Source organism: Cydia fagiglandana, chromosome 9, assembly GCF_963556715.1.
Source record: "Cydia fagiglandana chromosome 9, ilCydFagi1.1, whole genome shotgun sequence".
In the NCBI taxonomy this organism is placed as follows: Eukaryota; Metazoa; Arthropoda; class Insecta; order Lepidoptera; family Tortricidae; genus Cydia; species Cydia fagiglandana.
In genome coordinates, this window is record NC_085940.1 from 2,906,653 (window position 1) to 2,925,968 (window position 19,316).

Here is a 19,316-nt window from a genome sequence, read left to right on the forward strand (position 1 = left end):
GCGTTTTTCAACCATTATGCCCCAACAAATCAAATCTAAGATGAGACTCGAGCTCCGTGTGATGATAATTATTTACCCTGTTTTTTTAAATACTATTTGTCTACTGGTATACTTTTCCGTATATGTATATGATTTAATGTCGAAATAAATGCCAAAATCAACTGTCATTTTAATTAAATTCGCGATACGTGTGCTTTGATCCGAGCCCAGCGGGCATCTGATCAAAGAAGTTGCGTGCACGGAACCGCTGATATCATATTTTCGAACTTATTTATAGAATGTGAAATAAAAAAAAAAGTAATCCTGGTAGTCCGTCAAGCATACAATTGCGCGTTATTAGAAGCAGTTTTCATATTTTTATCTTTTGTGCACATATTGTTACGAATCCTTAAAGTCCGTTTTAGACCTATGTTCGTGATCGTTTTCTATCGAGCAAAAGTCAAAAACTTAGGATTCTAATCCCTGTAGTCACTAGAAAAAGCCCTCAAGTTTGCTAATTGAATGTATGGCAGCCGTATTGTGATCCAAAAAAGAGCTACGGCTTTTAAAAAACTCCGTTTTCTGAACTCACTGCACCTTAAGACATTATGAATGGAAACATCTTTTATATGGTTCCGGTCGACCGGCACGATTATCTAACTTTACTATTTGTCTAAAGGGGCCCACTGATTAACAGTCCGCCAAACGGTATCGGCCTATGACTCGGAGTAATTAACAATGGAGCCGCCATTAACAGGCGTTCCCCTCTGTCGAAAATAGGCGGCCAATGGTCAACCACATGTCAACCATATGTATGGACTGACGTTTATCTGACATGACGTACCTATACATTTGATGTGCCCCTCCCCCGCAAAAAACGGCAGACTATTTTGTGCCGAAAATTTTAGACATGGCGTCTCCATTGTTAATTACTCCGAGGCCTATGAGTTAGAACAAAATTGTGACAGTTCCGAACAACTGACAGGCCGATACTGTCCGGCGGACTGTTAATCAGTGGGCCCCTTAACTATTGGGGAGTACAAACAGCAGCAGAGTTTCTAAGCGGGCCAGGTGTTCAAAATGATCTTGACGCGACTTTATTGTTTACAGAATAAGATCCGAGCGTGTCTAGGTAATTTCGAACACCTCACCCGCTTAGCAACTTCTGCTGCTGACCATATAGATTATGGTAATATATTTTGTACTTGGTTTGTTGGTGACACAGACAAGACATCCTCCAGACTAGAGATGGGTCGCGGGTATTTACCCAATTTACCCACCCAGGTAAATACCCGGTAAATACCCATCTACCCGGTATTTACCCGTATCTACCCAAATGGACGGGTAGATTCATTTCTTGTTGCACATGTCGATTTGTGTTAAATTGGAGATATAAACCGAGTTAATGGTTGTAATTATTGTGTGTCATTTCAAATTAAATGGTTTAGTGAAACCTGCAGTTGTAACTAAGGAATTTTAAGTATAATTTTGATAAATATTTAAAAAAAGGCCGTCATTAGAGTATTTTTTTAGATTTGAGTAAATTATCGTACTTATACGTTGATATTACATATTAGAACCTCGGTCGGCGGGGGGTGTGGTTGGGGGGGAGGGGGGTAAAGGTGATTTTTTTAATATTTCTTGTAATCTGTCATTAATATCGAAAAGTGTTGTATGTACAAACTAAAGTAGACAGAATTTCCTACAAAAAAGGTTATATACATTTTTGTCCTAAAACTAACTGTATTTGACTTATGAGCTTCCCAAGTTGTGACACTGCATAATTTTTTTTTATTATCATTCATAAGTAATCTTTATTTTCATCTTTCTAATGTATATCAAAAGCGTTTTTAAACATTTCCGGAAGCCAGGGAATGATTTTACACGATTTTCATAATTGGACTGATATGTTAAAATCGAACTTCACCTCATATCAATCTTTTCGTAATTAGTTTGAACATACATTTTATGTAACATTATAAAAAATTACTTAAATTAATCTTATTTTTACTCACATACCATAAAACACATCAAATTTAGAAGAAAAACGAAAATACCCGCGTATTTACCCGCGGGTAGGTAAATATCGGGTATATACCGGGTAAATACCCGCTCTCGGGTATTTACCCGGGTAGTTACCCATCTCTACCAGACTGAGCATAGTAGCTCTACCCCTTCTGCCACAAATACGGTAGTTTTACTCCATTTTCGAGTCGAAAGTGTCTTTGTGTGACGTCCGTGTCTTTGAACGGACCAATCACGGCACGGGACCTCGCTCACCTCGTCCTCCGCACCCCCGTATAATTGGCAGTATCGGTTTCATGAAATAATTGCTCTAAACTCCGTCTAGAGGATTCCGTCTATGGTTGGTGATAAAATGTTGTAGATGGTAGAACTTTGAAACTAAAATGACAATATAGACACAGTCCAGTGCGTATATACAAACCGGCACCAAACGAGGGGGCGGCCGACACGCCGAACGGAATAGGCGCGGCCGCCGGCGTCGGTTGCGGCATTGCAGGCTGTACGGGCTGAAACACACATACACACATTACGATACACATGCAAAAAATAGAAAATTCACGAGTGGCGATAAATTAAAACTTGACCGAAGGGAGTGTTTTATATCGACACTAGGCGTGTGTCGTTCACGAGTGAGTGATTTAAATGAACTGTATCTTTTGACTGACCTCACTCTTCAACTCAGTGCAGACTCAACTCGCTCATTTCGCTCAGTAACTCATCTATGTCAGTGTTCCTTGCTCGCCCCACTCATTATTCGAATGAGCCGGTCAAGCGTGAAGAGCGAAAGAAACGTGGCGAATATGTTTCTAGCTCAATAGTGGGACCGGATTTTTGCACTAAAAGTTTTGATAATTCTAAAGTTGAAAAAGTGATACTTATCTCATATGGGACATATTTTTAAGCATATTTGCAGTATACGATGAAAAGTTAGAACGAGCGTTAGATATAAATTAGGTATTTATATATTTTTAGTAATGTTTTTTTAATATTGAATTAAAGTGCAATGTTTAAGTTCCATTGTTAATAATATGTATGACGCTTTATAATGTAACATTATTAGAAAATTTTTTAACGTGCTTCTTTGTCAAACTACAATTAGCTTATTATTTTGTCGATATTGAATTAAAGTTTAATAAATCCACAACAACATATCTAAATTTTAAAGTTAATAGGCAAGCTAAAAAATTAGAAGAATAAGATATATGCTTTAGAATTAATATACGTTTTTTGTCCTATAATATCTAATATTGAATTAGAGTCTGTAAAAATAAGTCTATTACTATAAAATAATATACGCAGCCATATTATGGAAAGTAAGAAATTTCTGTGTGTAGCTTGCATTGTAATAGTAAAATCTAGTTAAAAAGGCGCGAAATTCATACATACGCCGCGCTGGTCCGTCAGTCGCCGGCGCGGCGGTCGAGAACCTATCATAGCCTACCTATACCTCGCCCCTCGCCCCACCTCCCGCTCAGTAACACTGTCTGTCTTTTCTTATCATTCATTTGTTGGTTTACCGTGCACATATATAAATTAGATGCGGACATTACGTGAAATTAAAATATCTTTTTACGTAAAAATACCTACATCTGGTCAATCAGATCTTGTCAGAGGCGGCAAATTTGAAAAATGTATTCGCGAAGGGATATCGTCCCATAGAAAATTTGAATTTCGCGCCTTTTTTTAGTGAGAAGATTTGCTTGACCAGCTATATTTCATTATCTTGACTAATATTGTAATAAAAATGTATAAGATATTCACAACTATTTTTTACTATACATAGTTTGTCAAAGGACTGTCTCATTTCAAACATAGACAAAGAGAATCATCATACTATCTTTGACTTACACTAGTACTAGCACGCAAAAGAAAAGGATGAATATAGTTTTTTGTTCTTATTTACTGGCAAATTGGTTTCAAAATCAAATCAAAATCAAAATATACTTTATTCATGTAGGCCTAGCAACAAGCTCTTATGAATCGTAATTAATCTTAATCTAATTATCAGAGCAATTTATTGATGTTAATATTATTCCATAATAAAATTGGATTATTATACATGTCAAATTTAACACTAAGAATTTCACAAAAGGATCGTCGAACATAAAAAAAAAATTGTATAAAAAAATACTAGTCTAGAATTTCTAGAATAAAATCTAAATGTCAAAAAAAAGCATAAGTAACAAACAAGTAGATAGTATTACATCGGAATATCCATTTCCTCATCAATAATCAAATATACCTAATAAATAAATAATCATTTCGAATAACAATTAATCCCACGTTGTATTATCATTCATGTAGTCCTGTGTGGTATAATAAGCTTTGGAAAAGTTTGACCAACTATACCTATTTCTGGTTCCTATTGTCATGTCCTGTCCTATTCAACGTCAATATCATTATTTGTATATTATAAACCAACTGCTCAATATTACACGGTATAAGTACATCCTGAATATACAATAAGGTAAGTGGCCTCACTTACCTTATTGTATATTCCGTGTGGGCCGTATATGCCTATATACAGCCCACCTTAAATTAAAATGTTTTTTTTTTTAATGAACAGGATATGAAGTATGAAAAACTCACTCAAATAGGTTTCTCATTTATTTAAGTTTCTTAATTATACCAAAATAGTTATAAAAATATTACGATACTCTTGGAATATATACCTTTTATAAAAGTCCTATTATGGGCCTTATTGAACACTAGCAGTGTATTACTTAATCCCGTAAAAAAGAATCATTTTGACAGTAGGTAATAACAGATTTTATTGTTTTTAACTTAAGAGTTATACATATACAAATAACAATATTTGATACTTCATATCAGGAGGATTTATTTATAATAAGTGAAAAAAATAATTTTGGGCCTTAATAACTAAAGATATAAAAATTGGCTAGTTTACGCGAAAATAGTGGGTAACTAAACATAAATCTTTATTAGTTACAGTAGTATCATCTTTTAACATCCGGGGGCACGGAAGTGCCCCCGCCAAGACGAGCAAAGCGCAAGGGCACTATCTACCTTTTCTCGAAGCGCTTTGTCGTTTTTTGGAACCCTCATAACTTGGGGTTGGATTATACCAGATAAACAAAGTTCTCGGACTTATAAGCATATCAATTGCATAGCTCTTTTACTTTAGATTTTATTCATATCTAAAAACTTCGATTTCGTCACTGACTCACTCACTTGAAGATCATCAATACCGTTTACTTCCTGAAGTCCTCTAAGAAGCTGAAATTTGGTATGTAAGATAGTTTTAGTACACAAACAACAAATAAATTCAAAAACTTGAAATTTTTTATCCCTAAGGGGACGAAGAGGGGGTTTAATTTTGTATGGGGAATCAATAATCGCTGAACCGATTTATTTGAAATTTGGTATGTAGATAGGTATTGGTATGGGGAAGGATATAGAATAGATTTCAACCTCAAAGTTTACCCTTACGGGGTGAAGGCAGATTTCAACCCCAAAGTTTACCCTTACGGAGTGAAGGGTTTATATGGGGAATCAGTAAGAAGGACATCGTGTAACAGATGCTCCCAGATACTTATTTCAGGATTTTTAATAGTAAATCACCCCAACCCTTTAAATTAGGGGATGGAAGATTGTCATAAGCAACTTACAAAAAGAAGTGAAATCCCACCAAAACCATTTTTATGTAAAATGTTGCCCAAACGAAACCATAAGGCTCGCACAGTCAAAAAGTTATCAGATCTCTTGCCAAGCTTCTAACTCTACAAGCCCTCTAACTTTACTAGCTCTACACCAAAAGTATGTGGCTTGGCCGTTTCGTTTCTACAAGAACTATTGTAACATGTAAGTATAATACAAAAACCGCCCAAATGCGAGTCGGACTCGCGTTCCAAGGGTTCCGTACATTACACAATTTTTAACAATATATTTTTTTTAGAGAAAAGTGAGTAAAATGCCATTAAAAAACCCGTAGGGATCGGAAAACTAGGTACTTAAGTCCGACTCACGCTTGACTGCACATTTCTAATAGGTTTTCCTGTCATCTATAGGAAAAGAGCTAATATGTGTATTTTTTTCATAATTTTAGACCCAGTAGTTTCGGAGATAAGGGGGGAGGGGGGGAATGGTCATTTTTTGTATTTTAAATAACTTCTAAACTATTTATTTTAAAATTATAATATATCTGCGAATCTCAGATATAAAATATATCTGAGATTCTCACAATGAGCCCCTTCATTTGATATATAACAAGATATAGTTTTTTTTCTTCTATTTATCATTCATCTCAAAAGTGACCCCTTTATTTGAATTTCTGTTATTTACTTTACATGTATGTCCTTGAGTTATAGACTTACATGTGTATACCAAATTTCAACTTATTGGTGCAGTAGTTTCGGAGCAAATAGGCTGTGACAGACGGACAGCCAGACACACGAGTGATCCTATAAGGGTTCAGTATTTTTCCTTTTGAGGTACGGAACCCTAAAAAAAATGAATTTAATAAATTTTTCACCTTATGCCCATGTGGCGGTAGCGAAACAGCCAAGCCACATATTTTGACTAAGGTGTAGAGTTAGTGAAGTTAGGGCTTGTAGAGATTGAAGCTTGGCTCGACAATAGATCTGACAACTTTTTGACAGTGCGAGTCTTATGGTTTCGTCTTAGCAACAATTTACATGAAAATGTGTTTGGCGTGATAATTTTTTACAGTATACATATTTATTCATAACAGTAAGTATTATATTTTAACATAATTATTACAGTACATCTGGTGCTACATTACGACACCGGTGCTATAATAAGCACATTAAAACACTCCCTTTGGCCGTGTTTTAAAATTCGTCACTCGTTGCAAAATATCTATTTTTCGCACTTCTATCGTAAATACCTTCCTATGTATTAATGAAAAAAAAAGTCACTTGTAAATAGTGGGGTCCCTTTGTTTCCCATAAAGTTTTAAGTCATAATGTATTGTTTGACATATTATCGTTAGTCATTCAGTTAGTCATAAAACTGATTTTCCTAAGGTTATGCTATAGATAGGTTAGGTTAGGTTAGGTTTGTTTTGTGGCAATCCTGAAAAGTTACGCGTTTCTGAGAAAAACCAATTATGACTAACGAAAATTCTGACAATCAATACATTATGACTTAAAACTATTTGGGAAACAATAGAGACCCGTAAATAGTCACTGCCTTTAAAAAGTATAAGTGCCTCAATGTTATTAGACTTTTTGATTCTTTAAAACGTCTTTAGGTCAATAAAGCAAGTGAAAAATTATTAGAGTTAGACCAAGAAAAGTCTGCAGCAATTTTGACAGCCCACGCAGCGCAAGTGTTATTTATAAGTCATAATTTCATAGAAGTTTCTTCAAATCGACCTTATTAATAAGAGATTAAAAATATTCAAAATTATCTTAAAATATTTTAATCTAATATTTCATCTCATACGTTCAATAACGCCCGGGACTGGACCTTTTTACCTGCACTGACAGTGGGCCTTCTTAGCAACAAGTACAAATTCAGAATAATTGGGAATAATAGGGAGCAACTGCTATTTTTGAATGCTGGGCCTTGTTACCCGCCGGGCCTCATATGCCTGCACCTCACCTACCTTATTTATTTGTTTTACAAGGGGAAAAGTTGTTGTTTAACCGCTCGTGCTAATATTGATACCCAAACAAGCGAAACATTTTTTTTTATTAAATAGGAGGCAAACGAGCAGACGGATCACCTGGTGGTTAGCGATTACCGCCGGCCATGGACGCCCGCAACACCAGAAGGGTTGCAAGTGCGTTGCCGACCTTTAAGATGGAGGTCTTTGAAGGTTTGAAGGTCGTATCGGACAGTTCATTCCACAGTTTGGCTGTGCGAGGCAGGAAGTACATTCACAAATTCAAACATTCTAAAATTGAACCACTAGCGTAGCGAGTGGTTCGTAAAGTTGAACCTTGAGCGTAGTGAAGGTTTCAAGGGACGAAGGTTAAATAAAATTTTCACCACATCAGCTCATAAAGGCCCTCTTGATTGTTCGGAACGGATAAGAAAAGTGGCATTTAATTTGATGCAAATTTTGAGTTGTTTCAGTAGGTAAATTGGATCAGTTGGTTGGTAATATTGACGTTAAAATGATAAATATTGAATAGCGTTAGTTTGAAATTGATTTTATGATAAAGTAAATATTAGCGGAGATGATCGCTCTTAAGAGCCCTTCAACATGCACACTAGCGCCACTGCTAAATAATCGTGATTATTTAAATTTCACGAAAGATATTTAAAAAGGGAGCCGCTACGGACTGTATTGTGTATTTAAGTACCTTTTGAATACATCATACTAGTTTTTATGTTGCTGGATTTGTCAATCTATGCGTCCAAAGTAAAAACGGCCGTTTTTGTTTTGAGTTCCTAGATTGACGAATCCAGCAACATAAAAACTAGTTTGATGTATTCAAAAGGTACTTAAATACACAATACAGTCCGTAGCGGCAGGCCTATGGAACTCTCCGCGCGAGCTCGGATTTTTACCTACGAATCTGCTCCCGTTCACGGTAGAAAAGCAAGCCAGTTGGTTGCCACAAGCGCTCACGTACGCACATCACCGAGCGCCGCACTGACAATCATTACGATAGTTACAAGCTACGTAGTAGGTACCTATCTACTATTAAATTTCTTTAATTAAACATGTAATGTTTATTATTTACCTATGACAAATGTATAGTTTTAGATATATATCTATCTGAAATAGGTAGCAAATTGTTAATTTATTTTGGTAAATGTTTATTTTAACGACAGTAAGTTTCGCAAACACTAACGCATAATTGGAATATTAGGTATAATTTAAGATTTAGCTTTCCTTTTATTTCACTCCGCTGTTTTAAGTAGGTAATCATTTCTAAGCGTCAGCAACCCTAGCGTTGTGTCGGTGCGCGCGGTGCGGGGAGCGGCGCATTGAAGGTCACTCCATTGTATTTTTGTGTAGGTATCAAAACGGTAGGTATTTGCGTTTTGTTTGAGAGATAAGTATCTGTTCGTAAGAACTATTATATAATCTGTGGTAGCGGCCCCAATCTTTAAATACCTGTCGTTAAATTTAAATAATCACGATTATTTAGCAGTGGCGCTAGTGTGCACATTAAAGGGCTCTTAAAAAATATATGTCGCTAGTCATTTATAACCTAAAAGCGCCAAATTACGCAAAATTATATTGAAATGACACCTGTGTATTGAATTTGAAGAATACTTTAACAAGGGTAGTTATCTGTATGACAATGCACCTAAAATAATTTTCAAATGTATCTATTATTTCTATACTTAACACGATAACGAATTCTACGTAAACGAAACCGCGGGCAATCCCTAGTATATAAATAAATAAATAGTATAAAAATAGTAGTATAGAAATAAATAAGGGAAGGTAAGTTTGCATTAGTGTACTGTGTAAAATAACTATTTACCATTGATAATAATTTTATAAACGCTTTGCGTATTTTTAAGGGCACCGCGCTAACCGCTAGCCCGCGACCGTCGATCGCTGCCTCCTGCCACGGCGCACAGCGCGGCGCGCGAAAACGCCGCGCGTTTGAAATGTAACTTAATATAAGCTCGGAATGCATACTTACGTATCAGTATTTAGTGTCGCCGTGATTTTATATTTCTAATCTTTTGTGTGAGAAGTAAGATCTTTATTATGACCGTGTAATATTATCTCTACAAACTTTAATTCAATATTGGCTATACTGCTTAACCAGAAATCAATATCTAGACAAGCACATTGTCTATATTTCTAACTTTTTACATGTATACTAAGTTGATAGATAATATCGTAATTTTGCAATATCAGCTACTCTAATTCTGTATTTGCATAATAATTCATGTTTTTACGTTCACCAGAAAGCAGCTGTTCCAGATTTCTAAAAACCGAATATTGTGAATAAATTAAAGTGTTATTGAATATGTTAAAGTTTTTTGTAACTTTAATTTTATATTTACATAGTTATTTAGCAAAAATTGAAATATTTAAATATGGCCGAACGCTCCACCTAAAATTTTCTAACTTTTTACATGAATGTTATTTAACATGCTTACAATAACATATCAAAAAAGAAAAAACTTTAATGTTATCAAAACCCATTTTTGTTCCACCGCTGGTCTATTCGGAGCGGTTCGGAAGAATTCGGAGGGTGTCGGGAAAACATGGCGGGATCGTATCGCGTGATTAGCCATCTTGGTCGTACTTGTGTAATCTGATTGATTGACATCTCTCTCTACTCACTCGTGAACAATATAGCTTACAGATCCACTGAGCGAAATGAACGAAATGAGGGATACATGGCACCGCGAGCGAAAGATATGAATCAATCTTTTCAAGTCAGTGAAGAGTTTTGCGCATCTCTAATCGACACGAGTTGCGAATTACCTATTGGCACGTGTATCAGCATTGTAGTGACTTACTTTAGGCTGCGGAACGGCTACTGGGGGCGGAGCAACGGGCTGTGCTTGTGCAGGGAATGGTGTGGTACTGAGAAACGGAAACATTCAGGTTAGTAAACAAGATCAAGCGCTGGTGGCCTAGCGGTAAGAGCGTGCGACTTTCAATCGGGAGGTTGCGTGTTTAAACCCCGGCTCGTACCAATGAGTTTTTCGAAACTTATGTACGAGATATCATTTGATATTTACCAGACGCTTTTCGGTGAAGGAAACATCGTGAGGAAACCGGACTAATCCATAACAAGGCTTAGTTTCCCTTTTGGGTTGGAAGGTCAGATGGCAGTCGCTTTCGTTAAAACTAGTGCCTACGCTAATTCTCGGGATTAGTTGTCAAGCGGAGCCCAAGCTCCCATGAGCCGTGGCAAAATGCCGGGATAACGCGAGGAAGAAGAAATAAGACCAAGTGCGGGTAGTTCGAAAAACTCGCGAGGCTACATGTTGATGTGAACTTTAGCCAGTCTTCTCCGAGACCACGGGGACAACGCCGTCCTCGAAACGTCGGAGGTAAATTTAACACTTAAGTTTATTTTGTGTACATAATTTCATTCATACCATCACTCGTTTCATTTGTCTTCTAAAAAATGTTAGCCCTCTTAGAGCATTTAATAACTGGACTCGCCTTTAATAACTTCATTTAGAAATAGCAATACATTTGACGTCCTCTCCCCCGCAAAAATCGGCAGACTGTTTCGTAAAGAAAATAACAGCGATGACATCTCCTGTTGCTAAATGCCCTACACAAAGATCAATTTAAGATCATAATTACCTGACAATAGTAACCGGCGAGCAGATCTGAGGAGCCTCCTTGTTCAAATTGATGACGTTGAATACGGTCAGCAATCCAGTCTGTGATAGCACGTGTAGCGTCGGCATGAATGGCAGATTCTCATTTATTAATTATAATCATAATTACCCGACAATAGTAACCGGCGAGCAGATCTGAGGAGCCTCCTTGTTCAGGTTGATGACGTTGAATACGGTCAGCAATCCCGTCTGTGATAGCACGTGTAGCGTCGGCATGAAAGGCAGATTCTCATTTTCACCTGCACAGATACACAAATTAAAGTATTTGTTTTTTTTTGAAAGAAACGAAATAGCTAACGAAAAGTCGTAAGTTTTTATTACTAACCCCAAGGAAGCTGGTGAATGGCGGCTGTGTCGATAGTAATTCCTATTGGATAATTTTCTTGCTTCTTGTCCGTAAGTGGCAACTCGGGCCTAGCTTCATCTGACTGTGAACAGAAAACTAAAACATCAAAAAATGAACAACCTCTTCTTTTTAAATATTAATGTCAAAGAAACTGGGCCACATAATAAATACTAGTAATAGTAGTCCGTTCCGTAGCGGTCTGGGGCAACTACTACTGCTAGACACCAAAATTGGTGTGGGCCGCATGTACTTGTAGCGACGCGATGAAATCGCGGAGTGAGCCACGCCTGACTTTGGCACTCAAATCGAATTCTCAAACCTTAAACTTTAGCAAAATGTTAACTGTCATAAAATAACCATAGACCCTGTTATTTTTTACGTGTAATCGTTATAGTTATTTACGATACAAGTGCGGAAAAGAGGAAGTGTTTTAAATCGACACGAGTTGCGAATTACCTATTCGCAAGTGTACAACGTTTAACAGTACATATGGCCCTTTAAACTTTTGACATACGCACGAAAAGCGCTATTTTACGCACTAGTGCGGGAAAATAAGACCATATGTACTGTAATAGTACATTTCGATGCTAGTGCGGAAGGTATGTCATTACTTCACGAGTACCGAGATATCTTGCCACGAGCCGCAGGCGAGTGGCAAGACTCGGGACGAGTGAAGAATGACATTTCCGCACGTGTATCGAACGACGTTTTTTAATACAGTTGCGAAAAAATAAGAAAAACATTGTTAATCGTACACTAAACAAAAGTGGTAACAGTGACAGCTCGGTTAGACGTCGTCTTTAAGTATATTATATCTATGGGCGTTTGGCAGCTATTCCGTTCCATTCAGTCAACTTATTAAGAACGGAATTTTCAATATTGAATATTAAAAAATAAACGTGTTATAATGATGAAGAGGTAAGTAATTAAATATGAAATATGTAATATTTTTCGTATTCTTACATTAACGGTAGGTTTTTATGCTGATTACGACGTTTAAAGGAAACTAATATTAACACTCATCAATAAGTAGTCGTGAATTGGAACAAGTATAAATTTAAAAAAATTGGAAAAGTAAAAAGCACTAGTTCGAGATAACCAACTTTCCGCACGCTAAACAGCTACGTAAAGTAGCACTTTTTGAGCAACTGTATTAAAAAATACATTTTAATACAGTTGCGAAAAAATAAGAAAAACATTGTTAATCGTACACTAAACAAAAGTGGTAACAGTGACAGCTCGGTTAAACGTCGCCTTTAAGTATATTATATCTATGGGCGTTTGGCAGCTATTCCGTTCCATTCAGTCAACTTATTAAGAACGGAATTTTCAATATTGAATATTAAAAACTAAACGTGTTATAATGATGAAGAGCTAAATAATTAAATATGAAATATGTAATATTTTTCGTATTCTTACATTAACGGTAGGTTTTTATGCTGATTACGACGTTTAAAGGAAACTAATATTAACACTCATCAATAAGTAGTCGTGAATTGGAACAAGTATAAATTTAAAAAAATTGGAAAAGTAAAAAGCACTAGTTCGAGATAACCAACTTTCCGCACGCTAAACAGCTACGTAAAGTAGCACTTTTTGAGCAACTGTATTAAAAAATACATTATACAACTTATATTTCTGCAACCATTTCTGTGGAAGGTACAAGCAAGGTGACTGCACCAATCACCTACAATTGTTATGTATACAAGTAGTATTAAAGTTAAATTTAAGTACCTGACACCATTGAAGCCAACTGGCGCCATCTGTAGTCCCGAGCGTAGCAATTTCCATGCTATTTGATGACGAACACAGAATCACATTCCTGAAAGAAAACAAAGATTAGAAACATCGACTTATCAGTTACCAGTAAACATTAACATAGATTTTCATGGGTGCCACAAAATAATTCTAATGCAAAAGTTGCTCTAATACGAAAGCTTAAGAGTTGAAAATCGCTTAGTATTGTGCTCCATACTGTGGAGAAGCGCTCGTGGCCTAGCGGTAAGAGCGTGCGACTTGCAATCCGTAGGTCGCGGGTTCAAACCCTGGCTCGTACCGATGAGTTTTTCGGAACTTATGTACGAAATATCATTTGATATTTACTAGTCGCTTTTCGGTGAAGGAAAACATCGTGAGGAAACCGGATTAATCCCAATAAGACCTAGTTTCCCCTCTGGGTTGGAAGGTCAGATGGCAGTCGCTTTCGTAAAAACTAGTGCCTACGTCAAATCATGGGATTAGTTGTCAAGCGGACCCCAGGCTCCTATGTGAGCCGTGGCAAAATGCCGGGATAACGCGAAGAAAAAAAAAACTGTAGCGCACATCTCCGTAGTTAAAACATGATGTTGATGACTGTTCGACTTACACATAAAAGTGAGTTCTAATGTAATGAACCCCAGGCAGTTCTTTGAATGAGTTACATAATATGCGGTATATATGTCACTCTTAAATCTTGATGTACGTATACCCATTAGTAGGGTTACCAGATGTCAGAATTTTTGGCCGTTTGTCAGAAATACGAAAATGTCAGGAATTTAGCGAATGAACAAACTTTTCTATTATGTATGTATGGGTACATTATTAAAATTTACTTACATAAATCCAAAACAAATTAATTTTAATCAATGTATCAAGCATACATATACATATATCGCTTACGGTACTATGAGGTCAGGAAAAATATTCACTAGTCAGGAATTTTGTCAGAAAATCCCAAGAATGGATCGGGTATCCATTACAAGTAGCTCAAAGATAGGTTAGGCGGGCGTTTTCTAAAATTAAATTAGTTAAATTACTTCCGAGGGAGTTTGTTGACTGTCTAAGGTGTTGAAGAAGACACTATGGACGAGCTGTCATTGTCACTGACGGAAATGAACTCTAATTTGACTGTTATAGGGTTTATAATCACTTACCATTGAGCAAGCCCCTGGAGATAGTAATACCACGGGCGATTGGAGCCCATACTATAGCACACATCTTCGTAGTTCAAACATGATGGCTGCCCGCCTTTAGGTGTGTTCACGATCGTAACAGCTGGAAAATATTATTAAAGTATACATATGTGCTACAAGTCTGAGTAACAAGTTCTAATAAATAAGTTTTTGGCAAAAAAATCATTTTTGGTACAAGCTTTTATCGCTGACTGTACTTTTCTTTCCACAGGCAATTAATACTCATCGAGACAATTCTAAAAACCCCAAACACAATTAGGTGTCGTTGTTTTATCACATAGTTCCTATGGCAACCTCTGGTCTCCATCATCAGATCAGCTCGATGACACCATAATATTGCATTGTCACCCGACTTACGTATGTATGCAACATTTCAGCTCAATCGGAAACCGGGAAGTGGATTAACTTGCAAGATTTGAATACAGACAACGGTCAGGTGAAACTAAATAAAAGCTTGTAAAAAAAAGACTACGTAATTAAGTCGACTACAGACATAGTGCATAATTGTTTCCCATCGTATTATCTCGGAAATGATGGTACTTGTATATGGATAAACGATTTTTTTAGAACGTCATATGACTTTGACCCATGTTGCGTTTCACTGATATGAGTTATGAATATGATTGTTAAATATTAAACGGTGTCGCCATCTACACGAGGCCAAAGGTATAGCGCCATCTATTAGAGCATAATTTTTTCTTGATTTTCCGAGGTACATTTTTCCTTAGACTTTATTTAACTTATACGGAGTTACATATATCTTTGATATATACAAAAAATACCTTAAGCTTACCTGGTTTACTGTTATCCGTCGCATTTTTATACACCACAGCGAACTGGAACGTCGATATCCAATATATAGCCAACACTTCCACGGGTGCATTTTGAAAGAGATTCGGTGCAGGGAATGATTTCATCAATGACAAATCTGGCTTGTACTGGCAGATTGTGCCGTCACTGTTACCAACTACTAGCTGCTTGCCTTTTGGACTCCAGCAGAGACATCTGTAATCATATTTATATAAATAATTTCTGTTACTTTGGCCACATAATAAAATAATAGTACTAGGTACAAAGGTTCACTCCAACAAAACTCGTCTATTACGACAGATATGACCGCAAGGTAGCGCGAGCAGGCGTTCGTTCCGTAGCGGAGCTCAGTAGACTCTGCTAAAGTGTCGTTCTATGGAACTTGTTAACTATGTAAACAAACCGCCATACTGACATTGTCAAAGAATGATGAATTTACTAGTGACAGTAGTGACTTTTGTTTATATAGTTAGCAATTTCCATCGCTGCGCTGCGCTGGAAGCGCTGGTGGCCTAGCGGTAAGAGCGTGCGACTTTCAATCCGGAGGTCGCGGGTTCAAACCCCGGCTCGTACCAATGAGTTTTTCGGAACTTATGTACGAAATATCATTTGATATTTGCCAGTCGCTTTTCGGTGAAGGAAAACATCGTGAGGAAACCGGACTAATCCCAATAAGGCCTAGTTTCCCCTCTGGGTTGGAAGGTCAGATGGCAGTCGCTTTCGTAAAAACTAGTGCCTACGTCAAATCATGGGATTAGTTGTCAAGCGGACCCCAGGCTCACATGAGCCGTGGCAAAATGCCGGGATAACGCCAGGAAGAAGGAGTTAGCAATTTCCATAGAATGACACTTTACAACTGCTATATTCCAACTTTTTTCTACAAACCTTGCACTAGACTGCAACTTCTTAACCTGTCCTTGCCCCGCCTGGCATATGATAATGGCGCCATCATAGAAGGCGTAAGCTATGGTGTCAGGAATGCACGGGTTCCATTTGACATCTGACACGAATGTGGACGGGCTTACGTCAAACTGCACAGACATGGATGGTGACACATTCTGAAATAGAAAATAGAAATAATTAACTAAATGGACTGTTGTGTCAACCGACCTTACCTTTATCTGTACCACACCAAGTATTGGCCTCCGCGATACAGGCTTGCCTAGTGCGGAGACCATCGATACCGAAATTGCATCGCACGTTAAGATAAGTTCCTTACATAATAAATTAGTGAATAAGTTTGTAAATATAGTTTAGTTAAGTTTATTGTACCTCTCTCTCTCTCTCTCTCTAGCCTTTTTCTACCCTTCGGGTGTAGGCCTCCTTCATTTTACGCCATTTGTCACGGTCTTTTGCAACCTGGAGCCACTTCTTCCCCGCAGTCCTTTTGATGTCGTCGTCCCAACGCATCTTGGGTCTACTTTGGGGACGCTCTTCCCCCCATGGTCGCCACTCATGTAGTCCTTTACTCCACGAGTCGGTCTTTCTTGCTATATGACCCGCCCATTCCCACTTCAAATTTGCTACGCGTTTCACAACATCCGTGACCTTGCTCTTTGAACGTGACTTTGCTTATTGTACCTACTTATCTTAAATAAATATTTTTCATTTTCATTTTTTCAAGTTTTCTTCATATTTTGTCTCCTAAATACTGATTGAATTGTGTTTGTGTGACACAATCATGATAAATACTGTTTCATAACAAATTCAATTTTAGTGGTGTTGCCAATCCATAGTGACAAACATGGGGACTAGACCTCAAGAATCTTTGTGTTCTCCTTTTTAAATTATGGAAAGCAGGTTGCCTACACTTTATTACAGTCATTTAGTAGAAAATATTGTTTATTTTTCTGTAGTTATGTTTAACTTAAACCTACCCTCTTCAACTTCTCAAAGACAAAGTTTGCCAGACAAAAAATAACCTTAATGAATTGAATTTTGATCCGATTCGCTGACCTGGTATTGAAAGACTGAAGAATCCAGGTATGAAGTGAGGATTGGCACAAGTTGCGTATGTGGAAAAAAAGTAACAATACTTAGACTCCTCAGTCCGTCTGTCTATCTGTCACCAGGCTGTAACTGATGAACCGTGATAGCCAGACAGTTGAAATGTTCACAGATGATTTATTTCTGTTGCTGCTATAACAACAAATACAAAAAAGTACAGAACGCTCGGTGGGCAAGTCCGACTCGCACTTGTCCTGTTTTTTTACAACTAATTTCTTAACAACATACCTGGTTAAGCAAATCCACAACTTTGAAGAGCACAAACAGCCGTCCTCCTGTAACAGCCAGGAGCTCATGGTCGCTGTTGACAGCTATGTGTGTCGGTTTCTCCTGCAGTGGCACCGGCAAGTGGTTCGGTTCACACTCCTTGTCTACCAGTTCCTTGAGATGGTATACTGAAATTTATTCGAGACTAGATGAACCGTGAACTTTGTTTCACCTACCTATATCTATTTTTTTGCACCTTCCTAATTTTTTCTTACATAAGAACCTGACCATAACAAACGCAACACAAAAAGAATCAGCGAAATTTGTCAAGCCGTTCACCAATGGAAATAGGGATTCATTTTTATAAGTATCGACCCGCCCCGGCTTGCACGGGTTTATTACTTATGTGTGACCAAGGGAAATAGGGATCCATTTATATAACTAGCAACCTGCCCCGGCTTTGCACGGATTTATTACTCAAAACCTTGACAAATTATACACCTAAACCTTGAGGAAGGTTCACTCTATTCTATAGATGAAAACCGCATGAAAATCTGTTCAGTATTTTTTGAGTTTATCACAAACATACAAACAGACCGACACGGCAGGGGACTTTGTTTTATAAGGTGTAGTGATTAGGTTAAAAGTTGCATGTATTGACAAGTTTTGTTTTTCCTGCATAAAATCACTGAACAAAATATGCGCTTTTTTCTTTCTATGGATTGAGGGTGGGAGGGAGAAACCGTGGCGCGCTCATTCTTTCTTCCTTGGAGGGAAATTAAACGCGGAAAAACAAATGCACTTATTGATTTGCGTTATCTTAAGTACAGATAAAATGAAGTGACAATTTATTACCTGCCAGTTTTCCATCCGGTGTACCAACAAAGACAGCCCCATATTTACTAGCACTGGCCACTAGATTATACCCTCTATTAGGCAGTGCGTCACTTGTATCAAATACTTTGATTTTACGTTGTAATTTATACAGCAGATTCTGAAGAAAAAAAGTTGAGAGTAAACATACAAATAATAAAATTATAACCTATAAGTAGCAGTGATTTCAAAACATTTGGATGTTTAATACGCGCAATGGGTCTCAGAAATGCAATGCTACACGTAATAATCTATTTTCATATTCTTGAAATATCAATGAACTTTCAATGAGGTCGCAAACATGAGAAATTTCATCTTACCGGTTCATCATGAGCATTGGGACCAAACTGCACCTCCATTTTGTATGTTTACTGCCTCAAAACAGAATCAACATGTAGCTTGATAAGCCATATACACTGAAACAGCTTTGTAACTTAATCCGCGTTCTAAATATCTAAATTAAAAGCTTTTAACAGCATAATCAAACAACTTGCGCGCATTTGTGAAATAATTTTATCACTCGTATGTCAAAATAAATTGACAAACTTGTAACTGTCAAAAACGTCAATTTTTTTATTACAATTATAACCTGGATGCGAGTCCTTTAAGCCATAAAAATGTAAATTTATGAGATGTATTTCAAATATCTTTAACTTCTTCCGGTTGTCTAGGTCTAGAGGTTGTCAGATTTTATAGAGTTGGACCAAGAAAATTCTGCAGCGGATTTGATAGCCCACGTGTTATTTTAAACGTCAAACTTCTATGAAATTATGACGTATAGATAACACTTACACTGCATAATAAGTATTATATTCTTTGTTGCGTAGGCTATCAAATCCGCTGCAGACATT

General features: G+C 37.1%; 1 protein-coding gene across 1 annotated transcript in view; it reads right to left on the minus strand.

Moving 5' to 3' along the window:
- Positions 1-18,987, minus strand: part of LOC134667723 (nuclear pore complex protein Nup214-like) — a 41,719-nt gene extending 22,732 nt beyond the window's left edge. The window contains exons 1-11 of the mRNA XM_063525143.1: positions 18,786-18,987; positions 18,448-18,586; positions 17,614-17,780; positions 16,264-16,436; positions 15,362-15,573; positions 14,530-14,650; positions 13,352-13,439; positions 11,597-11,699; positions 11,381-11,510; positions 10,432-10,498; positions 2,426-2,510 (exon numbers count right to left, since the gene is read on the minus strand). Coding sequence (XP_063381213.1) covers positions 2,426-2,510; positions 10,432-10,498; positions 11,381-11,510; positions 11,597-11,699; positions 13,352-13,439; positions 14,530-14,650; positions 15,362-15,573; positions 16,264-16,436; positions 17,614-17,780; positions 18,448-18,586; positions 18,786-18,824 — 1,324 coding nt within the window. The 5' untranslated portion in view covers positions 18,825-18,987. The remainder of the gene's footprint in view (positions 1-2,425; positions 2,511-10,431; positions 10,499-11,380; positions 11,511-11,596; positions 11,700-13,351; positions 13,440-14,529; positions 14,651-15,361; positions 15,574-16,263; positions 16,437-17,613; positions 17,781-18,447; positions 18,587-18,785) is intronic.
- Between the last annotated feature and the right edge of the window lie 329 nt (positions 18,988-19,316).